The sequence below is a fragment of the Choloepus didactylus genome, chromosome 26 (genome assembly GCF_015220235.1).
Source record: "Choloepus didactylus isolate mChoDid1 chromosome 26, mChoDid1.pri, whole genome shotgun sequence".
In the NCBI taxonomy this organism is placed as follows: Eukaryota; Metazoa; Chordata; class Mammalia; order Pilosa; family Megalonychidae; genus Choloepus; species Choloepus didactylus.
In genome coordinates, this window is record NC_051332.1 from 834901 (window position 1) to 862337 (window position 27437).

The window sequence follows — 27437 nt, forward strand, 5'->3', positions numbered from 1 at the left end:
AATGTTTTACAAATTTTAATAACAGATTGCTATGTAATACTCTGTAATGGATAATACTTAACAACATATATACATAGGAAAATTCTGTCTGAGGGGACTGATAAATATGGATGCTTTTTAACTCAGGAATAGATAATGGAATGATTAGTCATGGTCTAAGAAACCATCACTGGGTCAGGCTTAAAGACAGTAGGTTTCTCATCCTTACCAAGAACAAAAAAGCTACATTCATTCACACTTACCAAGTAGACATTTTTGCAATTTCACAGAGCTTATTCTTATTTCTGTATTTAATAAGTACATCCTCCCTGGGGTGTGGGAAGACATGGGGATCTCTGTGTGGCAACTCATGGCCCACACCCCCAGCCTCCACTCACCCTGGCTGTCTTCTGGCTCACACAAGCAATTCTCCTCAGGGAAGCAGTTGCAGATGCTGAGGCCAGCTTTAATACCCCAGAACTCCCCTGGCTCATGATTCCCAATGATTTTGCTGCCCTCTGGAGAGCCAGGCACATCCACCTCAGTCTCCTGGCCTGAAGACATCATGTATCCACCATTCACCGCACTGAAGATGGTACCCATGGAGCTTGGGGAACCACTTCCCCTACTGATGCCCACTCCCATGGGCCCAGAACAGGCAGTGAGCACGGAAGCCCAAGTCCCAGGGACAGGAGGCCCAACCGCAACCCTCCCAAGCCCAACCCCCAACCAGACAACACAGACTGCACAGGACACATGTGGCCTTCTGGGGTCCCAGAAAACACCGGGAACAAGTACTTTCCAGAATTCAAGAAGGGGTAGCAGGGAGAGAAGGCATGCCTGCAGGGTGGGAGAGCAGCACCCCATTTGGTGCCAGGACAGTGCACTGATGAGAGGGTGGGGAAAAACTTTTATTCACACTGGAATCTTAGGAAGAAGTCAACATATAATACAGAGGTTGGAGACCAACTTGGAAGAGGGTGAGGGGCATGGGGAGCTCCCCATGGCACTAACCCTGGCTGAAGCAGGGCTTTTGGAGGCAGTCTTGGGGACAGATGTGCATGGCCCTCTTCTCCACGGCATCACAGTGCCTATAAGGGCAGGTCTCGGTCATCAAGGAACAGGTGGAGAAGTTCTTGGTGATTCCTATGGCATATAGCAGGTAGTCACCCCCTCCCAGAACATTCCAGGTACTACTCCCACCAGCCACCCTACCCTGAAGCACCCCTCTAAGGAGGGGCATGCTGATGCCTGGGCAGAGAAAATTGGTCTGAGCACTTGGGGAGCAGCAGAAGGTCCCACAGTCCTGGTCAAGGCCCCATCTCACTTCTCACTTCAAGGAGATGATACATCAAGGCTGGACAAGGCCAGGCCCCTATCAAGGCCACTCAGCATGTGGAACCCTTGAAGTGGCAGGTGCTCTTAGCCAGCCACTGGCCAATGCACAAGGAGCAGCCTCCTCTGGCCTGGGCCACATTCCTGGGAAAATCCTTTCTGTTCCTCCTTCCTCCCAACTCTGGCCCAGTTTTTCCCAAGCCTCAAGTGGTGGCCCAAGGCACCTCCAGTCCCAGGAGGAGGCACCATCCAGGCAGCTGGCCATGGTCCAAATGAGCTGCCTGCACCCTGCCAACCCTCTCCAGGTGTCATGAGATCCCCAAAGAAACAGGTAATAGGGAGGGGACACAGAGCAGGGAAGGTTCATTCCAGAGGCCAGGGGGGGCCACCCCATCACTGCCTTCAAGGAGTACAGCTCCTCAGTTGGCAAACAACCTCCACTCAGAAGCCAGGGGGCCTGCCCCATCAATGCCTCCAAGGAATACAGCTCCCTGCTTGGCAAACTACCCCCACTCAGCCACTGTCCCAGCCTCTCAGTGTCCCCAGCCTTCTGTGGAGGCCATACCTTTGCCATCACCCTGTCTGTTCATACTGGCCAATTGGAGAGCCCAGGCTGCCACACTTCTTACATTCATGCTGCTTGCTGATGGCACAGGACGGGGAATCCAGCCTCCTCAGCCACGTCTGCAGGTGGTGGACAAGGATGGTCACAGGGCCCACCTAAGGCCAGTTCCAGCTAGCACCCACAGATGGGGGAGGACCCTGACAGAGCTGTCCCACTGTTCAAGCCCAAGCTGGCCCAGTGGGAGAGAGTGAACAGCTCCAGGATGGACAGTGGCTAGGTCAGCTACTGCAGGATGAAGGGCATGGGGACAGGGAGCCAGGGAAGGCAGCCAGACTCTGCAAACCAACCTTTGAGTCCCAGTTAAATGTGAATTTTGGACAAACCAGGACCAATTTTAGGTTATCAGTATACCCCACATATGGCATGAGGCCTACTTGGAACTGTCTTCCAAGAGTCTGCAAATATCATATGGGAAAGGCTCAAACCAAAACCTATTTGTTGTTTATCTGGAATGCAAATAAAACATGCATCTGTGTTTTCTCTGGCAACCCTGAAGCCAGTGCATGCATAGGATTTATCAAAGGTGTTGTGGGTGGCAGCACCAAGTGGCAACTGGCTCCTCTCCAGTAACTTGGGGTGAAGTTTTTGTGCACTCTTCTGATTTTACAGGGAAGGAGGCTGTGGCTCAGGGATGTTCAGGACACCATCCACAGTGGCCAAGCCAGGGGCATCCCCATGCCCTGGCCTCGCTGACTCTACTGGAGCCTCTACTGCATGGAGAGACCAGGGGTGCAGGGACAGGCTCCAGGTTCTGGGCACCCAGATTTTCCACCAGGGCCCCATCCTCCCTCATGCCATGGCAGTGGCAGGAACAGGGCTGGACACTCACATGTCCCCTCAGCCAAGATAAACAGCTGGGCCTGCCTATGGGTCTGCTGGGCAGTGGCCTTCAGTATGTAATAGAGCTCAGTATACTTGGGCTATTGCAGAACATCCATGTCATTCACAAACAGGGACTCTGAGTTATCCTCAGCAGAGGTGGCCATGCCAAGGGCCCTGCATTTGTTGCTATAGGGCTGCAGCCTATACTGCACATGGGCACCACTGAGCTTCTTGCAGTTCTCCACACAGACCATTCCAATATAAGTGGGGCATGGGGGTGGACACAATGGATGCCTGAGCTGTGCATTGGCAGGGGATGCTGGACTGTCCCACAACAGTCCCCAACCCTGCCAGTGAATGGCCCCTGCCCCCAAATTCTCCCCTGCCCTCCCATCCCCTCTGAACCAGCACACCCAGGCCTCTGCCCATTTTATACATGAGCCAACCTTGGCCTGTGGGTCCCTGGGCTGGCCCAGATGCACTCAGTCCCCTTTCATCCTGCTCCTGTGAGCCAGATGACTCCATCACATGGGGGAGTAGGGGACAGAGGGGGAAATATGCATTGGGATTTGGTGGCAGGTAAAGGCCTGGGCAGGCCCTCCAGGGAGGCACCAGTTCACCCACTCACTCCTTCAAGCCATGAAAGGTGACCACACACTCCCAAGTTCTGGGCACTGTTTCAGCAGCTGGGTGTTTAGCAGCAATGGAGCAGAGCAGGTCCCTGTGCTCCTGGAACTCACATCTCAGGGGCCAGTGGAACCCCTACCTGTGAAAACACACAAATCTGCCAATATACAACCCTGTCAGGCAATGGGGAGAGAGCAATAGGTGGGAAGACTTTAGACAAGGTGGCCAGGGAAGGCTGTCTAGACCTGAACAAAATTCAGAAACAAGCCAGTTCTGGGCAAAGAAGCTCCCTGGAGAGGAAATGACAAGTGTAAAGGCCTGAGGCAGGATGGTTAGGCCAGTCTGAGGAGCAGCCTGGTGTGGTATTCAGGGTCTTCCCACCCCACCACTGCTTCTGGCTTCAGAATTTCCCCCCCCACAGGGACTGGAGGGGGAGAAGCCTGCAGTTTGGAGCCTAGGACTGAGATGTAGAATCTGACAGCCTTGGCATGCAACCCCGGGCCCCACAGGCTGAGCTCACATCATCTCTCTGTATCTCAGGTTGTGCCCTCATGGAGAGCACCAAGGAGTCCTTTGTAGGTGCACCAGAACCAGTCCACTCTTCCACCCCTCACACAGCCTTGGCATGACTGGGGGTGCTTGGCCAAGGGGGCCTGCAGCAGCACAACTGGCTTTCTGAGGAGCTCTGAGCAGGGGGCTCTGGGACACAAGTGTCCCAAGTTGATGGCTCCAAGACCAATGGGACAGGACTTGAAGGACTGCAAAGGCCTCCCTGGCCCTGGGGTGCTCCAGAGACACAGCACTTCCAGCCCAGCATCCTTCCTCCCTCTTCTGGCCACCCCAGTTTTCCTCCTTCCCCAGGGTTCATGTAGATCCACACAGGGTCACCCAGTATGGCCCATCTGAGTATATCCTGGCCTCCTGGGGATTCTGCCTGGAACCCCTGGGAAGGAGGAGTCTTTTCTCTTGAGGGCACTGGGACAAGCAGTTTTGTTCACAAGTCTGAGAACTTGCCTTCCTCTTCTGTCACTCTGGGCTAAGGCTGTAGTGGCTTGCAACCAAGAGCTCTGGTGGGTCCAGGCTGTGTCCTTACTCAGCCCTGTGCACACCCTACCCATGAAGGCAGAGCCAGTCCCTCCATATCTGTGCTGGATTACACTTTTCCACTTACAAAGCATGCACCTCCACTTTCCCACGGGAGCCCCAGAATTGCCTAAGGCCATTGTCTTTAATTTACAATTAAAATAAAACTGGGGAACAGGGAGAGAGCCTCAGGCTCTGTCTTCTGGTTATTTCCAGCAACACCTCCTCAGAGACAGGAACCTCAGACCCCTGTGTTCTCTGCCCCCAGGTTTCCCTGTCAGGTACCTGCCACAATCCTTGAATCCCTCTGCTCCAGAGATGCCTGGAACTTCACAGAAAGTCAGGGGGTGGAGAGCAGGTAAGAGGGTTTGCATATGTCCAAGGGTGGGGTCCCTTGTATGTGGGGTGTGGGTGGCTGCTAGGAGTGGACAATGGGACAATAAGATACAATCATTAAATATGACATACAGAGGAAAATCCATCCAAGTGCTGTGGGATTGGGAGAGAGCAGGGTATTAAATCATTGGCACATTGTGGTTGCAACTAAACTTTAAGAAAATGCTTAAGAAAAAATTCTAGAAAGGAATGCACCAAAGTGCTAAATGCAGACTCACATGGGGAGGAGGTAATCCTAATTTTCCTCTTCCAGAACAAACTTTTATTTCTACTTTATATATTTTTATTCACTATTTTCAATGATAAATGCAATATCAAATTCAGCAAATATATTTGCAGAAGGTGAAAAATGGAAACCTCCCTGCCTTTTTCTCCAGAGCAATCCACTATTCACTGCTTTCTGTGCTTACATGTTTGCAAATTAACATCAATGAAGAATTGTTTGCACAAATGGAGTCATGTGAGTCCCAACTTCTGGAAAACCCTTTCACACTTTATCTCTTTCAGGTAAGGATATGTAGGTTCACTGGGCACAGCTTTTGATGAGTACAAAACAAGTTTTAAAAATACAAAAGTCTGTTCTCAAAAGAATTTGTTAAAAAGATGAAAAGACAGCCACTTCAATGGGAGAAAATATTTGGAAACCAGGTGTCTGATAAGAGACTAATATCTTACATATACAAAAAATTCTAAAACTCTATGACAATAGTACAAACAGCCTAACTATAAAATGGGCAGGCAAAAGATATGAAGAGACATTTCTCCAAAAAGGAAATAAAATGGCTAAAAATCACATGAAAAATGATAATCTTCACTAGCTATTAAGGAGATGCGAATCAAGACCACAATGAGATATAATCTCACACCAATAATAATGGCTGTCATCCAACAAACAAGAAACTACAAATGCTGGAGGAGATGTGGAAAAATTGGAACCCTTATTCATTGCTGGTGGGACTGTATAATGGTACAACCACTATGGAAGAAAGTTTGGCAATTTCTCAGAACACTAGATATTGAATTACCTTATTGTGCCAGTTTGAATATATTGTGTCCCCCAAATGCCATTATCTTTGATGTAATCTTGTGTGGGCAGATGTTATCAGTGTTGATTAGATTGTAGTTCTTTGAGTGTTTCTTTGGAATGTGCCCCACCCAGCTGTGGGTGATGACTCTCACTGGATAATTTCCAAGGAGGTGTTGCTCTGCCCATTCAGGGTGGATCTAAGTTGATCAGTTCAGCCATATAAATGAGCTGACATAACAGAAGGAACTCAATGCAGCTGTGTGATGTTTTGAAGAGGATCTACAGCCAAGAGGGACACTTGAAGAAAGCACAGAAGCTGCAGATGAGAAACAGCCATTGAAAGCAGACTTTTGCTCCCAAGATGCTGAGAGGGGACAAATACCCCAAGTGCAACTAAGAGTGATATTTTTGAGAAACTGCAGCCTAGAGAGAAACATCTTGGGACAGAGCCATTTTGAAACCATAACTTTGGAGCAGATGCCAGCCACATGCCTTCCCAGCTAACAGAGGTTTTCCAGACACCATTGGCCATCCCCCAGTGAAGGTACCTGATCACTGATGTGTTACCTTGGACACCTTATGGCCTTAAGACTATAACTGTGTAACCAAATAAACCCCATTTTATAAAAGCTAGTCCATCTCTGGTGTTTTGCATTCTGGAAGCATTAGCAAACTAGAAAACCTATGATCCAGCAATTACACTTCTCAGTATATAACCACATATGAAAGCAGTGACATGAACAGATATTTGTACAACATTCACAGCAGCATTATTCACAATTGCCAAGAGATGGAAACAACCCACATCGCCTTCAAATGAAGAGTGGATAAGAAAAATGTGGTATATACATACAATGGAATACTATGTAGCAGTAAGAAGAAAAAGGCCTTGAAACATATGGCAACATGGATACACCTTGAAGATATAATTCTGAGTGAAATAACTCAGATGCAGAAGGATAGATATTGTATGTTACCACTTATATGAACTATCTGAACAATATAAAATCAATGTCTTATATACAACGGTAGAATATTGGGGACCTAGTGAGGAGAAATGATAGTCAAATATGTTCAGATATGTTGATGATGGTGAATTCAAAGGGGTAGTAATGGATAGGGGTGACAATTGTTAATGGGATTATAAGCATCAGAGTTGTCTTGAAGGTGAATAGGAATGAAAGTGGTTGTTTAAAGGCATGTGTCCCACAGATCAGCACCACAAATACAGATAGGTGCTTGAATGATATACTTCTAAAGTATGACACTGGTATAGAGAGTTGATGACAGAAGGGTACATGAGAAAAATCTACACATTGCATAATAGGGACTATAAATAGGAATACCATATTCTATAAGTTTCAATCACTAAGTTTATTCATCAGAAACTTAAATCCTTCAGAGTGCCCCTATGCCAGCTAAGTTCTGAAATCCAGAGGCAATAGCCCCTTGAAAACGTCAAATAGATACATCCCCTTTGCTCATAAATTTGACACCCCTTTTCAATATGAACAGGTTAGGATGGTCACTGCCTAGACATCCCTGATGATCAGGAAAGTGATTAAACTGGAGGAAGGGGTAGCAACAGAAAGATGGAATTTAACAAAGGATTATGAATACTAGATATTTATATAATTTTCTTTTCCTTAGTTGCTAAGGTATTAGAATAGTCAGAAGGAAAAAACTAAAATGGTGGAACTGTAACCCAGAATATCCTTTGAAATTTGTTATATAGCTACTTGTTAAGTTGTAATTTGAAAGCTATAACTTTTTGTATATATGCTATATTTCACAATAAGGAAATGACTGAAACTATGATACTATAACATGTAATAACTTTCAAAATTTCCTATATATCTACTAGTTAAATCATGCTTTGGAAGATAGTATATTTTTGTATATATGTTACATTTCATAATAAGGAAATAACTGAAACTGTGGAATTGTAACCTATAATATTTTTTGAAATTTGTTCTCTAACTTCTTGTTAAATTGCACTTGGAAAGTTATCACTTTTAAGTATATATGTTACATTCTGCAATAAAAAATATGATAGAAATTTAAAAACAATACAAATTATTCAGAGGGCAAAACAGAGGGGCCCTAAGAGAATACTAGCCCAGCCTGTTGCTACTCCTTCCTGGCCTCCTGGACTCCCTCCATGCCTCACTGGCCCTGCATCCCCTCTGTTGGTCCTGCATCCTGTCCCACCAGCTCTGAGCACCAGCAGCACTATGTCCCTGCCATACTGCCCCCTGAGCCCTTGCCAGTCCCAGAACCAGCCCTGCAGCCCCCACCCAAGCCCTGTGGTCCTGTGCCCTACCATTCATCCCTGTGTCTGGACTGTGAGCAGCCCTCTGGAGTTTAGGTGGCACTGCTCAGTGTCAATCTAGGCCAGCTCCAAGGGCTGGCTAGGCCAGGGAGGGGACATCATCTATACCAGCCCTACTAGCAATGTGTTAAACAAAGGCCATGTGGCACACAGCCAGGGGTATCCCTAACTGTCCCCACCCAGATAAGTAGCAGCCAGGGCCTTACTTGGGCAAAGTGACAGGTTCTCCTGCTCATGGCAAAGGCATAGGTGCCAGGGAAGCTCAGCTGAGGGGCAACATGGCCATGTAGAAGTACAGGAAGACGATGCCATCCCCTGGGCCCTGAAAGTCTCATTTGTTGACAAGCACAGCCAGTTGCAGGGCAGAGCTCTCTGAGATGTGCAGGCTCTGGATGAGGACAAGCCCTGGGGGTGCAAGTGTGGTTGGCACAGATGGTTACTGAGCATCCTGGGCCTGCACAACTCCCCATGCCCCCTGGAAGCCTCCTCCCACAGCACACATGCCTGCACACACATGTGCTTCCCCCTGCTGCAGGATGTGTAGAGGGTTGGGGTGGGTTGGGGGGGTAGGTCAGAACTATGTACTCAACAGAAAAAGACAGAGATCCACTCCACTGCAGCAGCAGCTGGTGTACCCCAGGAACTCACATGTTTCTCTTACCAGCTATGTGCCCTACCTGTGTGCTAGTTTAGCTGAGACTAAGCTACACAGTTGTACCCACCATGTACACAGTGCTGGGGCAGGGATAGGGTCCACCATGGGTGGGGGGATGGGGTGGCTGAGAAATGAACAGGATCAGGTCAGCAAAGTGAGGTTGAGGTTCTTGCCTGTCTGAGAATCCCCCAGAAGCAACCCCCAAAACAGGGCTCCAAGTGTGAGTGGAGCATTTGAAAGGTGACCCCAGGAAAGCCCAGGAGCAAGGAGAGAAGGGGAGGCCTTGGTTGCTAGCTGCTGGTGGGCATGGGGCCAGGTGCTGTCACTGCCTGGCATTGGCTGGTCACTTACTGTAGTCTTGCACCATGGCCTGCACAAAGCTGCCATTGGCTGGGTCAGGGTCTTATTGGGCACATGCTTCATGCAGAAGGACTGGTGGGCCCAGGGATCCCTAGACAGCATTGAGTTGGTGTACCTCTGCAGGAGCACCCTGGACACTGGAACCATGTCTGCATGAAAGACTCACAGAGTGGCCACCACAGTGCTCTTCAAGAGAACAGTGCTGGCCAGGGATGGCAGGAAGGATTGCCTCATAGAATGAAACAGTCATTCCCATTTTGCCCAAGAGTTCAGAAAATGGGGTCTTAGGGTGGCTGATGGGTAGGCACAAGATTATAGAGCAAGAGATGGCAGTTCTGGGACTCAGGCCCGGGCATGTACCAGAATGTCCTCAAAGCATATTTCTATACCAGGTGGGAAGGTGTCGGGAGGAAGGCTCAGGGAGACAGCACTACTCTGTGTCACCAGTGTCAGTCCTAAGGCAGCCATTCCAGGCTCCCATGGCCTTGTCCCATAAGACAGGCTTTCCTCGCTCCCTCCACTTCCACCAATCCTGCCCACAGGGTACCCAGAGAGGCAGCCAAATGTCTCGCAGAGAGGGTATGGGTTCCCCACCCTCCCCACCCTCAGAGCCAAGTGGGTGTGGCTGCAGGACGCCCTGCGGCCGGCAGGTGGCAGTCACACTTCACCTTGAGGGGCCAGAGGGACAAGGAGGGGGCAAGGGGGGCGCCCTCAGCGTCCAGGTGGAAACCTGCTGCAGCCCACCCCAGAGAGTCGGGTCTGAGCCCCACCCGCCTCTATCCCATCCCCACGTGACCCCCAGCAGCCTCAGGTTCTCTGGGCCCAAAGGGGCCAACCACAAAGTGCCAGGCGCTGCGTCAGCCCCGCTCCCAGCCCCAGGACGCACTTCCTGCCCGCGGGCGCCCCTGAGTGCCGAGGACGGTGGCTCGGAGGCCCCATCCCGGCACCCACAGCCCCCAGCACAGATCTCACACAGGGGGACGTTCAAATCCCAGCGGAACTCCAGTCCCCGTAGTCAAGGGCTGGCTGTGTGCCTGCAGAGCTTTAGCCTCCGCCTCTCCTCCCTTACCAGGAGGCAGCCCCGCCCCCGAGAGAAAGACACACCAACCAACGGGCGAATAAACACATTTGGCAGGCCAGAGGACACCTTAACAAAGGAGGACTACACGAAGGACAGAGAGACGGCCACCCAAATGCACGCATGCATGAAAGGACAAGCACCTCTTTCCATTTGAACTCCACCATGACGCTAGCGGTTTCCTTGCCTTGGGGAGGGTGGGCGGCAAGTCGTCCTCGTTGTATATGGTCACGGAGAAGGGAACCATCACCTCCTCCTCGCGCGCACCAGCCGGCACTGCACACGCGCCACCAGCTCCTACTTCTCGCGCTGCTCACGGTCCAGCCCCCAGTGAGTGCTCACCCCCAGGCTGTCTGGGGTGCAGCAGAAAGACACACTCTCACCCAGGAGGAGAAGAGCGGAAATGCCGGCCTGATGTGGGAATCTCAGGCCGGCTTCCTTTCCCCGGGGCCCACCGGGAGCAGCAGCACCAGGGTGGCGGTGCGGCTTAGCAAAGGACAGGGCTGGGTCCGCACAGGAAACCCTGTGTACCACCGCCTCCTGGGCCTCACAGGTGTGTGGCCATCCCCACTATAGGAAGAGCTGGACCCAGGAAGCCTTCCAGCACACCTGCTCCTGGCCGGGCTCCCAGGGACCACCAAGCCTACCCTCAACAGGACCCATGAGCAGAGACCACCTGGGGGGGGTGTCTCTGGTAACCCAGAGCTCGGTGTCCAAGGCCTTTGCCCCCTCAAGCTCTTGGGGACCAGTGACTTTGGCAGCTGGAAGGGAACTGCATCCCCACTGGGCTGGGCTCCTGTAAAGAGGGGGAGGGTCCTGAGGTGAAGACAAAAATTGAACCACTTCCTCTTGTCCTCCCTCTCTTGGCTACAGGCCCAAAGATCCAACTTGGGCATTTGGTGGTTTTGAAAAAATAATGCTAGAAATTACTTGAAATTATGGAAGCAATATGTGTTCATTTTCACAAATGTGAGAAGGGCAAAAAGGAGAAAATTAAGTCAGTGCCATGCTAACACTAGAAAACGAACTGGGGGTGAGATGGGGTATACTATTGGATGAAGTTGGTGCACAGGTATTTCATGGCTGCTTGGGTTTTCATCCCTGCTCTACCACCTCCTGGCTGGATGTACTAAGCCTGCTAATTTGGTCTCTCTGTGCCTTGGTTTCCTCATGTAAAATGGGAGGATGATGGCTTGATTAGCTTACTTCAGGCCAGGCACTGCCCTGACTTGGTTTCTGGGGAGGGTTGGGCAGAACCCTGTCACCCCTTCAACTGGGGCCCCCCAAACTGGAATCCATTCTCAAGAAACAGTATAGAGAATGTGAGCACACTGTGGACCCCTCCTCAGGGAGGGGGGAGTTAGTGTCAGTGCCACCCATGGTTGACCACATGGGCCTCAGTTCAGAACCACAAAATTAGTGGCAGCTGGAGAAAGGCATATAAGTTTTTCTGTGTTTTGTTATTTTTTTTCGGATTACAAAAAAAGTCGTAACAGGTGTTTTGACATTTAATTATGTCATCTTCTGGGAAAAAAGGCAGCATACAAAACCAGAGGCTTTGCTGACAACTTTGCACAGAGACATTCATCCCTGCCCCAGGGTAGAGGAAAGGATGCTGAGGGCATGGTGTTTGGGTTTTCTTTCATATCTTCTCCATGTGTGTGCTCTAAATCTGACACCAATCCATGCTTCACTTGCAAGAATCCTGCCTTGGTTCCATAACTGTCATTTAAAATTGGGCACAACTGCCCCTCCAGAGGCAGCCCTGCTGCCCCAGGGTTTTTGTCTTGGAGCATCTCTGCTGAAACTCAGCACATGAGCAGACTTCCCTAGGGCACCAGCAACTTCCAGCAAGTCCCATCAGCATGGCACCACAGTGACCCCCACCCCCACCCCAGAGAGTTGTGCCCACGCCCCCTCCTATGAAGTATCCTGGATCACAGCTGCAGAGGGGGCCCTTCCTTGGAGGGTCTCAGGGTAGTGGCTGCTGCTTTTTTCCACTATTCTTGTGTTCTTGAGCTCTTCCTGGGTTCCCTGTTGTGTTAATCATGCCTGATGGTAAACTTTCCCTGATTGTTATACTCAGTAGCTTCTTTTTGCTGACTGGACCCTGCCTGGTACACGGGGGCCTGTCAGATCACAATGGATCAGATCTCCTAACACCAGGCCCCTGCATTTATTTTCTTACAGTGGATTCCCCTCTGGCCTCCAGACAAGGAAGACTCCAGTCCCTTAAATTCCCTGCCATCTGCATCCTGTAGTCTGCTCAGGAAACAGCAGGATGTGTGAATGAGTGCTCAGTATACTCTGGATGGGGACCTGCCCCTTCAAACCCCTGCCCACCCAGTCCCCTACCCCATCCTGCCAGGCCCTTCTGGGAGCTCTGATCACCTGGGCAGGCAGGATAGGACAGTGTCTGTGCCCCATGATAGGCAGCCCCCACCCCCACCCTGCCCCACTCTCATGGATTTGGTGCCTGCATGTTGTCAGCAGGGCAGAGTGTGGTGCTCCCAGTAGGTCACCCTGCTATTCACACCCACAGCAGACCTCTGCCCTGCCCCAAACCTACTGTGACTCCACCAGGTGCTGAGGCTCCTCTCTCCTCTGGGCCACATCACCACCCCACTTGGTGCTAAGTGCCTCTTTTTTGCTGACAGGGAACTGCTGCTCCTCCAGAAAGTTTAAGGACATATGCTAGATCAAAACTTCAGGGATTTTCCAGTTCCTCTTAACTCATACCTCTCAACCAGAGAAGGCTGAGGGCACCCAAACATGTAGGCACTTTCTCCAAAACCTCCCTCAGAAAGCCAAAGGTTCACCTGTGGCCCCCAAACTTGTTCTGGCTCCCTTGCCATGCTGGACAGAGAAGCAAGCCACCCTCCCTGCACCCTGTGCCCTCACACACAGGCAGCTGTCCTGGCAGTTGTAACCAGAGCCCATGTGAGGCCAGGACCTGTGGAAGGAGGCCTGGGGTTCATGGGGGACTGTCATTCACTGTGGACACTGAGCTTCTCCCAGGCACTCTGGTCTAAGCTCTGGTTAAGGTAAACAAAGCCATGTCCTCCTAGATGTGGATCTGGTCATCTTGTGCAGCCAGCAGAAGGCCCTATAGAGTTACAGACCCTGGCAGAAAGTGTTCCCCTCCCCAGAAAGTTCCTGCAGGGCATGGTCACACAGCAGGGGCATGCCAGCTGGTTGGCCCAGATAAAGCTTCTCCCAGTAGGTGACCTGCAAGAAGTATAGACCCAGCAAGATAGCAGGAAATGGGGGGACATGAGAAGGGAGGACAAAGGGGGTGTTTCCTCACCCCATACTCCCATACCTAGCACTGAGCCTGCAGGAGAGGCCTCCAGCCAGACCAACATCTCCAACAGCAGCCTGGTGTACACTCTATTGGAGTCTTCCTAGTCGGCCCAGAAAATTCTCTAATAAACAAATCTCATCCTTCCTAGAATCTTCTCATTTTTAGTCCCGAGTATGCAAAAACACAGTTACTGGAATAGAGAAAAGTGCACAAAAAGTGCTTTGAATAATAAAATGGAGGAAGGTGTGGTCCATAAAATAGCTGCAAGAGCATTCTACATTGCCCAAGCTTGAGGAGCATGCATGCCATGCACCAGCCCAGTGTTCACAAATGCTTCTGAACAAGTAGCACCAGAGTTTTCATATGACACAGCCAGACCAGCAGGATAGGCAATGCTGAAAGTAACGAATCCTGGTCCAAATTTTTTTTTGTAAAAAGTGTAAAAAAATAGTTAAAAATTTTAAAAAGATAGTGAAAAAATGTTTAAACCCATTAAAACCCTGCAAATATACTCTATATAATGGACACACACACACACACACACACACACACACACACACACACACACACACACAAACACCAGCACACAGAGCAGGTATTAGCTGTACAGCTTTGTGTGTGACCAAATCATCTTCTCTGTCACCGTGTTTTCAATGTGGCCCTGCTCCCTTGTGGGGAGCACTGTCCAAGGCCACCTCCTACCCATGGTGAACTGGGACTTCTGGGAATGGATCTGGGTTTAGGAAAACAATCTGATGCCAACTGGAGTCAAGTGAAGAGAACAGGCAGGACTGATAGGGGTCCTCAAAGTGGTGAGGTGGTAGGAAAGTGGGAGGCCGCTCTCAATCTGGAACATTCTCCTGGGAGGACACATGCTCTGGTCATGCCCAGCATGGATACTGCATGTTCCCTGTTTGCCTGTGTCCCAGGGCAGCTGGAAGCTTTTACCCATGGTTGCAGCTCCTTTTTCACCCAGCTGGCCTGGCAAATGTCCAGCTTACCCTGTGTCCCCCTGGAGAAAGGTACATGGCCTGTCCCCAACAGGCTTATTGCCACTTCCCACAAGGGGTTTGCTGGAGCCTCCCCTTGCCTTCTGGTGGAGGAAGTCTGTGGCTGCCCTAGCCAGAAGGCTGCATGACCTCACTCTCAGGAAACAGAAGGGTCAACAGCCATGGGCACAGACTCGGGGAAGAATGCCAACATACCCCTAAAATGGGGTAAACCACAATGAAAGGCACCAAACCAGGAGAAGCTGCCAAGTCTTGTTCCTGACACCCCCAGGAAGATCCAGAATGGGAGGATGTGAGCTGGATGTCACATGGGGCTGGGCAAGGCTGTGGGGACCCTGATGCTAGTTGCCCCAGCAGAAGGGCAGGAGGGCTTCCCTGCCACATCTTGCCCATATAACCTTCACCCAAAGTGGGCATGGAGTGGGCACTGCCCCAGCTGCCACCCCAGTGGGGAGAAGGGCTCTGCAGAGCATGGACCCTACAGGGCTCACCTTGTCCAAGTGGGAGGTACAGCCACAACCACAGCTGTGTGAACAGAAACAGAGGCAGAAGAGAAGGCAGTCATTTACTCAATGCCACATAAATGGAAAGCCAGAGGACTAGGATGTGTGAAATGGTCTTTCCAGACCACTCAACCCACACACTCAGCTGCGGTGCAGAGTGAACCAGGCCCAGGGGCGGCCACAAATGGGGCCTTAGACAAGGGCCTGGAGCATGCCGCTGCCCTATCTGGTGCTCCATGTCCACTGGGAACAGGTCCACCTGTCCACCACTATCATCCTCCCAGGCCATCACTGAGGGCTCAGTGTCTCTCAGGGCACTTTGAGCTTCTGGTCCCAAAGAAGACAAGATGGTCACTCGGTGACCCATTAAGGCAGTGGCCCTGGGGGAGCCTGGATATGTGACACCATGGTGGGGGGCAGATAGGCATCCTGTTCCCTCTGTAATCTGGCTGCCCTCCACCCCAGAAGATGGCCACATGCACCAATATCCAATGGTCAGAGGGGCTGCCAGGTGGGATCCCAAATTCTCAGATCAGGATGGCCCTGGTATGGGTCCCAGGAGCAGGCTGTACCTCTCAAAGACCAGTCTGCACCCCGGTCCCCCACCCCCATTCTCCTTACCATGTGTCCTGGACCATCCTTCATCAGGGGTTTGGGGGTCTGTGTTCTCCCTATGCCCTGAGAGTGGGGGGGAGTGATGCCATGTGAGAGCTGAGCTTAGGTCAAGAAAGGCAATGCCTCTGCCCAGCTCTTGCTCATGCTCAGATCCATTCTGTGGCCCCAGGCAGCAGAAAAGAGTGGGTCTGGTGGCAGCTGGGTGCTGCAAGCACAGCTGGCAGGGCCGAGACACCTGGTGACACCCACAGGTGCAGAGGGTATGGGGCTGCATGTCTGTCATGGCTCTGTGTGCCTGATGCACACCCAGCACATCATGGTCCTCCTACCCACCTTGCAGGGTGGCCACATCAGTGGCAGCCCAGAGAATGGAGCCTCACTGTTGAGGCCTTGCCAAAACCAGCCCCAAAATCCACTGGGACATGGGGCTTATTGCTGCCAAAAGGGATTTGTGGCTCAGACAGTGATTGGGAGCAGAACAGCCTTAAATGCACTTAAAATGTCTCCCTGGTCCCTGCAGTGGGGGGCATCATGGCTCTAGTGCACCTCCTTGTCAGGGACACATTCTAGAAGGAAAAGCACATGGGACAGGAGAAGCCAGGGGGAGGCTGTGCTCAGGCAAAGCCCTCCTGCCCCTGATGTTTTCATGAGGGGCCCACAGAGGATTCAGCCCAAATCGGTGGGTATGCATGGGTGGGGTCCAGGGTCTTCCCAGCTGTGAAGGGATCTGCCCCCTATCCGGGGACCCCTGCAGCCTTCTCTTATCCCACAGCCACTAGCACAACTTGGCCTAACAGGTCTTCATGCTACACCTCCCCCGAGTGAGTCGCTGTCAGGGACAGCTCCTGATGAGGCCTGACAGATGCCAAACACTCACATGTTCTCTCACACATCACCTCAAACTCTTACATGTTCCCTCACACAGGCACACACACTCTCACTCATAAGACCCAGGTGCTATTAGTTGTTTTCATGTATAAGCATAGGTATTCTCACCCTTGTTCTCTCACACACCCTCAGTTACACACTCACTTTCACATATGAGCACAAGTAAGCTTCCTTGCATACCCTGGTTTCTCTTGCTCTCCCTCTCACCCTTGTACATGGCAGGGTGGGCCTGAAAGATGGACATACCAGCACAGCCTGACCCTAACTTCACTGAGTCCAGAGGTGCTGCCCAAGGGTGGGTGCACTTGAGTGTGCCCCACACAGGCAGACTCACCTGAGTGTCCCCCATAGGTGGGGCCTCACCTGAGTATCCCTCAAGGCAAGGCCTCATCCAAGTGCCCCCCACAGGCAGAGCTCACCTGAACAAGGTCCCCCCAACCCCCAAACTCATCTGAGTTCCTCCAACCCCATCACCTTCACTTCAAGGTAGACATGCTGATATCTGACAACACAACGCCGCAGGGCAAGCACTTCCTGGCCATGTGACCTGCATCTCCCCTTCCACCTTGGGTTGGTGAGGCCATGCTCATCATGGCACACAGAGGACTGCCACAGAGAAGCCTCACCACCACCACCAATGACAAAGGATTATGACTCATTTTACCAAAAACAACTACAAATCTCCTCAAGACTGCAATGTCAAGGCCTGAATTCTCAGTCCTGAGAAAGAGAACATTTATAGAAATGCTATGACTAAAGAAATACTTGGACTTAGATGCAGCTCATGCAGCTTGTGCAGGGGGTGGGGGTGGGGGTGGGAGAAGCATATTCCCAGCAGGATCCACTTGAAGAGTCCCAACTGTGGCACCTCCATTTTATAAGCAGCAGGATGATACTGATGATATTTTTATTATGATACAGCAGAATCTCTTCATCAGAGGATTTCCTAATTCAATCATCTTCTCCGGGAATGGGAAACAGACTCCACCAATTCTTCCCTGGGGGGGGGGGGGGGGCTGGGGGCAGAGAGGCAGAAGATAGCTATCCTTGTGAAGGATCCTCCAACTACACATGATGCCCAATCTTGGGATGTGCTCTGTCAACCTAAGCAGGGCCCACAGCAAGAGCAGGCCAGCAGGACCATCACTCAGCTGGAAAGTGGCAGGGACAGTGGCCAGCATTGTGGAAGAGGGACAGAAGGGGGCGGGTGTGGGGGGCACTGGCCAGGAGGCAGGGACAGCCAGGAGGGTATGATCAGCCTTGTTGGAGGAGGACTGGCAAAGTAGCAGGAGACAGGAGATGGAAAAGGTCCTCCAGGCAGAGAAAGCAGGGGTGGGGATGAGAGCTCGGAGGAGAGTCCACCTGTGCAGAACAAGAGGTCACTGTCCTGGGAAGTACAACAAGCAGCAGGCTGAGCCAGACCAGGTGTGTGGGTAAAAGACAGTGGACTTTATTTGGGGCAGAGGATAGCACCTTGGGCTTATGGGGGTGGCTGGTGCTCCACCCTGGGCTAATAACCTCAGTTCAGTATCTCAAGTAAGCATTCCCACTGCACAGGGTGTTTAGGCTAAAAGGAATTATTGCACAGAAAGTGCTTAGAGCTGGGGGATGGAATCCAGGAAATGTTCGATGAAGGCTGGTAACACCACTTCCACCATCACCATTACAGCTGCTGACACCATCACCATAAATACTTCTGCTACCAATCTCATTTCCACCACTCCTGCCCACTACTACGATCTTCACCATCACCTCCACCTCCACCACTATCATTAGCATCAATAACACCTGCACCACCATCTTCACCAGTGCCATCAACTCAGCCATCATCATTGCCACCATTCTCACCTCCACCACTGCTGCCCACCTCACCATCTTCACCATCACCTCCACCACCACCTTCATAGCTGCCATCACCTCAGCTACCATCATCGCCACCATTCTCATCTCACCACCACCATCACTACATCACTCTCACCTCTGCAATCATCACCACCATTCCTACCTCTACCACCATCTTCACCAGTGCCACCACATCCACCACTATCTTCCCTTTTCCTGCCCTCCTGAGGCATCCAATCAAGCGCAGCTTTGCCTGTCCTGACCCACACTAACCATGGGGAAGAGACAGGCTGTAGGACATACAGGGTCACTCTAGACCTGTTGTGCTCACTGCTGCAACTCCAGACCCTTGCCAGGTGCTTGGCACCAAGCGGGTATGGAGGGATGGCCTTGAGCAGACCCTCCTGGTAATGTGATAGGCTCCCTTATTTTGGAGTTGCTGTCCTAGCTCATGGCTCCCTGGCTCCAGCCTGCTTCCACACAAAAGCCAATGCTTCCCTCGCATATGACCTTACAACTTACCCCTATCCTGATGCCCTAAGTTTATGCCTTTTTCTATAAAACATTGAGAAACTCTGGTCTCTGACATAGGGCCAGCAAATGGCATCTCAGTGCCCACGATAAGCAGGCCCTGCCGCGGAAGTACAGGCTTCAGTCCCAGCCTTGAAGTCCCTGCTCCCAATGCTGCCAGCATCCCCCTCCAGCCACCCATGCTATCCAGACGTGCAGGTGCAGGGCCTCCTGGAAGGGGCCCTGGGCTTTCCATGCTCCCCAGGGTTCTGTATACCATGGAGCCCAGGAGCATGCTGGGGCTCCCACACACCAAAGCGTTCACAGACCTTTCTCCACCCTGAAGGGTCATCTCACAGACTGGTCCTTCAGAGCCTCTCTGGCCAGGGTCAAGGTGGAAGGTGGCCTGGAAGACACAGCTGTGGGAGGTGGGGAGAAAGAGGGGACAGTCTGGGGTCAGGAGCTGCATCATGGTAGACACATGTACCCTCCACCTCTTTTGTTCAAAGCTCTTCTACACACTTCTCCTTCTGTAGGCAAGACATATCCCTAGCCCCATTTAATGCTGGGTAATCTGAGGTCCAGAATGCACTTGTCCTATTCATGGTGGAACTGCAGCCAGGGCCTGGGTCACCTGGGGTTCCCCATGCCATCCATATTGCCCTTTGCCATGGGGTGGGGCAAGGGGTTCAGGGATCAGCTGAGGATTAGGGGGAGTGTGGGAACCAGCCCCCAGGTCTGTCCTGCTCTGACAGGCCTGGATCCCAGGCTGCACCCAACAGCACCCATGCCACCACTCACCCTCCTCCCCTGCTCTGAGTAGCTGCCATGACCTTGCCAAAATGATAATCACACTGTGCCCACCCAAATGTGATTTCCCAGCTGTGCAAAGTTAATCATCAGCCAGTCTGGCCACTCCTTCTGGCTGCTGTGCAAAGGAAACTGCCAATTAGGGTTACAATTAACTTTCCTACGGCAAGACCTGGCTTGAAAAGGACAGACCACCCAAGTGGCCTGCTGGGGACCGCATGAGGGTCACAGGCCCTTGAGGCTTGGCCAGCTGTTCTGAGCACCTGCACCAGTCAGGGACCTCTGGGGCCAGGAAACTGCCATGCCTCCAGAGCTGGCCACACAGCAGCTCAAACTAACCTGTGCCCTCAGGTGCCCTGAGCTGTACCCCAGTGCTATCCTTGCCAGGGCCTTTCTGCAGCATGGCCTTTGGGAGAGGCCTTGGTCTGAGCCCCTCTCAGAGGCAATCATGGTGACAAGTCCTGCATCACAGAGGGGACATCAAGGCAGAGAGCTGGGGCAGAAGGCCAGTCTGTGGGTGGGGCTAGGGGGCCACCCTGCTCCTAGAGGATGCTGAGAGGACCTGCAGGGAAGTCATTTGGGTAGGGGGAAGAGCTGGGACTTCCAGAGCCATCCCCCAGAGCCTAAAATACCCCCAGGAATACACAGGCAGTTGTCATGAGAGTCCCCAAACAACTCAGTCTAACTGTCACAGAAATGGGGTGGGGGAGGAACCCCAAAACTGTGCATGGGCAGACAGCACCTGCACCTCCTCTGGCTTGCTTGGCTGTGTCAGTGGGGCCAGACACAGCAATGGTTACATTTGCTGAGCTCCTCCCACCACTGCCATGTAAGGACTTCCATGTTGGCACTGTTTTGGTGTCACTGCCACACCAAGAGGCTCAGTTGGTGGCAACCCCACTTGTCCCAGGAAGCTGAGTCTCTGGGGCTGAAGGACTTCTCCAAGGACTTGCCCATGGAAGGCTGGTTGAACTCCTGCCTCCTGTCTGGGCCAGTGGGACCAATGGACACACAGGGTGTGGGGCACCCCAGCTTAGAAAATCACCAAGAGGTAATTTCCTCTTCATTTCATGGGGCATGGATGTACCTTTTTCCACCTCACTGGGGTCTGGAGCAAATGGGCTCTGCAGCACTTGAGTAACCTGTTCCCATACAGAAGACAGGAAAAGGAGGGTAGCTCATGGGGAAGAAGACTTGACCCCACAAGGACCTTCCCACCTGGGCTGCTTCTTCCGGCTCCTCTCACTTCATCAGTGGGGGTGGGGCTGTGAGGAGAGTGCAGCACCAGGCACCCAGCCCAACAGAAACTGCCCAGGGAAGGAAAGGCATAATGCATGGTGGAGCTTCAGGACCTGGATCATCAATGTCATTCACCCAGCTAACTGCATGGCTGACTGGAGAGGGAGAACCAGGTGTGCCCACCCTGCACCCAGAGAGAATATAGATGGCTGCACCCCAGGGGGACAAATGAGCCTGTGTCCTTCAGGAAGCTCCGTTGGTGCCCATTCCCAGCAGAGGGGGCAGGGTCAGCCCACAGGTCAATATAGACCAAGGTCAGACACCAAAGACTGTACCTGCACCCAGAAACACTTTGGCATGTGCTGCAGAAGCAGGAGGCAAGGCAAGGCTCTGGGGACCACTCTGGGCCCTACAAGGGCCACAGTGACAGTAAACAAGGCCCCTGCAGAGGTTCAGAACATGAGGGGTGGAGTGGGCAGGCTGTTTGGGCTCAGACACTAGACAGGCCCACCCATCTTACAGTACAGACTGTGAGGACTCTGCAAAGTTGAGCAGCAGGTACCTGGTCCTACCTGGCTAGGCCTCCTGCAGGGTGGGTGGGGACCCTGACCACCCACATCAGGACTCTGCCTGCTTCCAGGTTTTCTGCAGTAAGAGGGTGGTTCTAGCAAAGCCAAGTATAGAGCTGTAGCCTCTCAAGTTGTTGGGAAGAGATGGGAGGGACTGCAAGACCAGTCTGAGGTCAGGATGCCAACTTCCTCAAAGAACTACAATAGCTGAGCCTCCCCTTTCTGAGGAAGCCCTTCTCCTCTCAGTGTCTTGGGTTCCCAAACAACTAAGCCCTGTGGCCAGGCTTTCCTGGGCCTCCTGATCCCAACAGGCATTTGATGAAGCCTGCCTGGCAGCCTCCTGGCATGGGGGTCACATCACACACCTGGTTCATGGGCTGCTGCTGGCCCCTTCCTGGGGGTGAATGCAGACACTAGGGCCAATGGGGACCCAGGGCCTAAGGAAGCAGCAGGGAACCTGCTGAGCCAGCATCCCTGTGACATCCATCTTTGATGCCTCTGAATTGCACAGACATCCCCAGCCCTCCAGGGCCAAAGTATCTGCCCCATGGATGGATGCAGATGAGCTTGCAATCCAAGGAGCAGAGGCTGCCCTGACCCTACCTCCATATCTTCCCAGCAGCCCACCAGGCCCCTGGCCCCTGTAGGTAGGGCAATTGAGTCCCATCTGCTCAGCTTCTCTGGCCCAGCTCCTCAGGGCTCTGCCCCAGCACCAGCTCCCACGTGCGGGACACTGATTACGTGCTTCAACTTGGCGGGCCTGGGCTGGGGGACCTGATCAGCCCCTGGGGAGGGTGGTGGGCACGGGCGACAGCGCCCTCCGCAGCCCCCCGGGCCTGGGAAAGTGAGGCCGGAGGCAGGCCCCATTTCCTCACCCAAAATAACACTGTTAGGGGAGGCTTGCCGGAGGGAACCGCCTTTTCCCCACCCCCTTATCTTGCCCGGACACTCCCCATTGCCAGTGCAACTCCCATTACCACCAGTGCGCATACATTGTTGCCAGACACCGTTACCGGAGCAACTCTCGCCCCTTTTCAATCAACCTCCGCGCCCTCTCAGAACCAATCCAAGCCTTTAACCTCTACAGCTACCCCGCCCTCTAAACGCCCGATATAAGCTTGTACTCTCCCCTAATAAACTCTCTTGGCTTCTTCACCCTAAAAGAACCGTGTCCCGCCTGTTCCTTTCTCGCCGCCCTCCATACTTTGCACGCCTACGCCGGGGACCGGGCCCAGTCCCCCGCCTCGCCCTCGCCTCCGGGAAAGAGCCCCCGCCGCCGGTACCCTCCAAGCAATCCTGAGAGCCTAGGATTTGGCAACCGGCCGCCACCTCCCCCCCCCCAGACGAATCAACTGCGACCGCACCCACGTGCCCCTCTGAGCCTTGCCCCCTCTGCTCCCTTCCTGCCCTGCACCTTTCCCTGTGGCTATGCAGGCACTTGTAACAATCACACACTACTGTTTCCTTCCTGGTCCACCTTCAGAAGCATCCCCAGCCCTGGAAGAGCTCACTCAGGGGCATGGTTACAAAGTGCCTGTGGTCTGCAGCTTGTTACTATTATTGCTAATTTGAAGTTATTCACAGGAAAACAACTGGGGAAAGGAGCTGGACAGAGTTGCTCCAAGGAGATCACAGCCTGGGGTGACCTCAAGATGGGTGGGCAGCCAAGGCCAGGAGCCCAGGCTTAGCTGGGGTAAGTAGCCACCCCACCCACCATGGAGGGGCTGCAGGGTCACACCCCAAGTGCTGCCCTCCCCTTCCAGGAAGGAGGAGGCTGCAGTCACAGAGTCTGGGAAATGTAGCCACATCAACAGAATGGAAGAAAAGGTGACAAAATATGACAAGGTCGAAGGTAGGGGAATTTCTCTAAATCTGTGTTGTCTCCACAGTGTCTGGGCATGTCTCCTAGCACTGGGGAGAAGGGCCCTGCTCTGATGCCGGGTCCTGCAGCCTGGAAGTCCTAGCTGCACCATCCCCAGCACCCCCAGGCATACCTCCCAGCTGCTGACCATCATTGCAGGTATCCATCCTTACTGACAACCTGCCTCTTGGACAGAGCCAGCTCAGTAAGCATGCCCCCAAGGGCTGCTCCCCAGACCCCAGCTTCAGCAATACTCTTGCCCCACAAGTAAAGTGGAGACCCCAGGGGCTTCTGAATCAGGGTGGCTGAGCCTGAGTTGGCATGTTTTTTTGGAAGGCTGTGCAAGAACATGCACACAGGGCATGTGGGGAAAGAGGGGTTCTGTTTCTGTCCCCTGGCCCACCCCTCCAGCCCACCCCCAACAGACCCAAAGCAGCACTGCTTCTTCCTCATCTGGGACCCCTCCCCCTACTCCAGTTACCCAGCAAAGAGGGGAACCTCCATTGCAGGGAGGTGTCTGGGAATAGCGGAGCTGGGGAAGCCCCACTCCCTACAGGCGGAAGACCCAGCCCCTGGAGACTTTTGTCCACAAGAGGGCTCCCTGAAGTCAGGCTTCTCCTGCCTTCCTAGGCCAGGGGAGCCCCTGGGGTCCCTTTTCTAGAGGGAGGCTCAGAAGCCCCAGTGTGCTCAGCCACCTCTCCATCCCCAGCACTACCAATCATGACTTCCTGGGCATCCCTTCCCTGGGCTGGGAGGCTATCTGCAGCCATCCAACTCTGTGGGCTGGGGGTCTCATCCTAGAAAGCAGCCGCATTACTGCCAAGTGCCACAGGCCAGCCCCTGCAGCCATGGAAGGCTGAGGGGTTGTCCTCTGCAGGCCATCCACTGAGCAGTCTTGCAGCTCACCCAGGAGCACACACCCACGACTACGACTACAAGGTTGCAACCCCAGAATTGCAGACAGCTTCAAAACACCAGTGTTTACTTCTGCCCCAGGCTCTTCCCCTCCCTATCAGCCAGCCTTAACCAATCTTCCACCTGCAGGACTGTGACCCCAAGTCCCAAGGATGGGATCAGACACCCCACTCCCCAGCCTTCCATCAGGAGGAAAAGAGTTTCCCAATCTGGCTGACCCCAGAATGCACCCTCGGAGCTAGGGAATGGGCTGTGCACCCAGAGGCTGTGCAGGGCTGGGGGGCTAGAGGCAGGGTGACCCCCACCTCTATCATTCTCAAAGCCCTCACATCCCACCCCACACCTTTCCTGGAGAAGGCCCTTTGTAAGCAGTGGGGAGGGTGGCCCAGCTGGAAGAGCAGATCAATTCAGGGGCATCCGGAGGCACTAAAATGTGTAGCCAAGTGGGTCAAGGATTCTCCAGTCCTGGGGTTCATGCTGCCACGGTTTGGGGGTGGGAGCAGTGGGCAGCCTTCACAAGGCCATACCTAGTGCCGGGGTCATCCACCGCGGTTTCACAGCGCCCAGAGACTTCGCTGCGCACTCTAGCCGTGTTCCCTACCCCAAGTGGATCTGAGGAGCTTGAGAAAGGCGGCGCAGAAGCTTCCCAAGGCTGCCGGTGGGACTCGGACCGCGGCGGGCCCCGCCAGGCGGACCAAGCTAGTCTGAGCGCGCCCTCAAGGGAAAGATCCCCAGAAACCAGAGGCTATGGGGATTTAAAAGAATAGGGCTGCAAAATCGCACAAGGGAGGAGCAACCTTTTAGAAAAGACCGATTCCTTCCGCATCTCTCGGACGGTCCGGGCTTCAGAGCCGGAGGAAGAAGGTGAAAATAAAACTCCCCGTGCATGTCGCGGCCTTTCCGGACCCACACGCTGGGGCTGGCGGAGCAACCCGCCACCGCGGCGAAAAGATCTGTCCATTTAGCTTCGGGACGCAGAGGAAGCGCGGTGGGGCGGGGACGCCGGCAGCGGTTCGGTCCCAGGGTACCGACCTGGCCGCCTGGTCCGCGTCGTGTTCCAGCCTGTGACCACCCGCCGCACTTCCGGGCGCCGCTCGACCCCGCCCGGGACCCGCAGCCACGCGCCCAAGGAGCCCTGTCCGCCGTCGGCTCCGGACCACCCAGCTCTCGGTCGAGTCGCGCGCGGACAAGGCGACGCCGTGTCCCCGCCACCACAGAAAGGCAATTTCGAAGGCGTCGCCATCTTGGTGCCGACGCCCCAGGTGGACGGGATCTCCGCGGCTGGCCAGGCGCACCGCAACCCGCGGGAATCACATAGGCGGAGCAGCGGAAGCAACAGCAGCAGCAGCCGCAGCCCCGCGGAATCTGTCATCGCCTTTGCCCGGGTGCGCTGGGGAGCCGGGTGTCGGGCCGGCAGGATGCTGCGGCGGGTTGCCGCAGGCCTGGCGCTGGAGGAATGCCGCCGGGCGGGGCAGAGGTCGGGACCGGCGCGGATAGTAGCTTGGTGCGGGCTGGGGAGGGGTGGGGCGAGGCGTGGGGTGCAGGCCCGGGTGAGGTTCCGGGAAAAGTGGGGTGCGGACTAGGACAGGGTGCGAGCCAGGGCAGGGAGAGGGTGGAGCGGAGTGCGGGCCCGCCACACGTAGCCTTTCTTTTCCACCCTGGGTGCACTCTCGCGATCCTGGCGCCCTTGTCAGGAAGACCGTGCTGGATGGCGAGGTCGGGACGGACTTGCAGGGGGTGCACCCCAGCAGTCCCAGAGACAAGGCGGTCGCCCGGACTCCGGGCCCTGGGTGCGGAGCGCGCCCGGACTCCGGGCCCTGGGTGCCGAGCGCATTCTACGCCATTTCTCACAGGGAAGGGGGCGCGGTGGGACCTCGGCCCCTCCAGGGACCACAGGGGGAAGGAAGAGGAGAACCGGGCAGCAGAAGGGGGCCAGGACCGCCTCCTGTGCCTTCATGGGGAGAGCCCGGCATGTGGTTTACAACTTCCGAGGTCCCACTGGCAGAGAGGGTGAGTGTTGTGTGGCTAGTTTACACTCTACCGGCTCTAGGACTGTTCGACAATGGGAGCAGGATGCTGGCCATGGGCACAACTTTCAAAAAGACCCGCACTCTGGTGGCCTAACAGGTGCTTGGAGAGTGGGCCGGTTCCCCCAAACCCCACAAACAGGAGAGCTCTTTGAATGTGGGACTGCGAGGGTAGGAGAGCCAGCAGGAGGGTAGGACTTGCTTGCCCAAAGGAATCTAATTTTTCCCTAAAGTAATGATGCCAATAAACACACCCACCCTTTAAAAGGGGAAAACTCTGGGCTGGTAATGGGGGTCCTGATTTGAGGTTAGGGGTGGGCTCTAGGCCTCTGAGGGAAAAGCTTCCTTTCCCAGTGCCACTCCCCCCCCCCCACTTTGTGCCCTCTACCTGGGCACAGAGGAATGGGGGAATGGGGTGGGGTCCAGAAGATAGGAAGACCATGGGCCTTGGGGTGGGAGGGTCATGCGGTGCCAGTACTCCAGCTCCTTCTCTTTCCTGGTCCACAGAGCCCCATCCCTCTTGCCTGGATGCTCTCAGGGCTGCAATTTGTGCTTCACTCTGCAGATATGAAGTCAAAGTGAGGTCACCACTCCCAGCAAGAGCAGGAAGCTGCCAAGGCGTCTCCTGGCTCTGGGGCCAGTGGAGATGTCCAGAGAGGCCTGCTGGCTGGAGGCCAGGGTGCAGGGACTGCCAGCTCAGTAGAGCCATCCAATGGCCACCGGGCCCTGGGCTGCCTGCTAGGACCCCTAGGTTTATGGGGATGGAGTTGGCCATGGGGAGCTCCCTTGGGTGCAGATAATCCCCACCCACCCAAATCTGGTGCTAGTTATTGCCAAGGCATCACACTTAGGCCCATGCCCAGGCCTGAGCCCAGAGAGTGGACTTGAGCAGAGAACATCCTTAAATTTCCTGGACCAGCATGGGCTAGGGAGGACTTTTGGGTTATAAACAGGCTCCTGAGGCTGCCTCCCTTCTGACCAGCCCCACCCCACAACTCCCAGGGACCACACTGATCAGGCCTTGG

The 27437-nt window shown here is 53.8% G+C and overlaps 1 protein-coding gene and 1 long non-coding RNA gene across 2 annotated transcripts; one reads left to right on the forward strand and one right to left on the reverse strand.

Annotated features, from left to right (window-relative positions):
• Positions 1–728: 728 nt before the first annotated feature.
• LOC119520815 lies at positions 729–11243 on the reverse strand. The gene is made up of 3 exons (XR_005214222.1): positions 10463–11243; positions 1880–1998; positions 729–1125 (listed from the first exon to the last, which is right to left on the reverse strand). It is a non-coding gene; the product is annotated as an uncharacterized LOC119520815 (long non-coding RNA).
• A 7512-nt stretch (positions 11244–18755) lies between these two features.
• On the forward strand, positions 18756–26791 carry LOC119520681 (translation initiation factor IF-2-like). Its single transcript, XM_037818677.1, has 4 exons — positions 18756–18773; positions 24946–25083; positions 25351–25862; positions 26239–26791. The coding sequence occupies exons 1-4, from the start codon at positions 18756–18758 to the stop codon at positions 26507–26509; spliced, it is 939 nt and encodes a 312-aa protein (XP_037674605.1). The 3' UTR covers positions 26510–26791.
• Positions 26792–27437: the final 646 nt, after the last annotated feature.

Excerpts from the sequence above, each read along its gene's own strand:
- LOC119520681 (XM_037818677.1), top strand. Across the intron at positions 25,084-25,350 it reads GGCCCCGCCAGGCGGACCAA|CTTCGGGACGCAGAGGAAGC; the intron begins GCTAGTCTGAGC and ends CTGTCCATTTAG. Across the intron at positions 25,863-26,238 it reads TGCCGCCGGGCGGGGCAGAG|GGAAGGGGGCGCGGTGGGAC; the intron begins GTCGGGACCGGC and ends CATTTCTCACAG.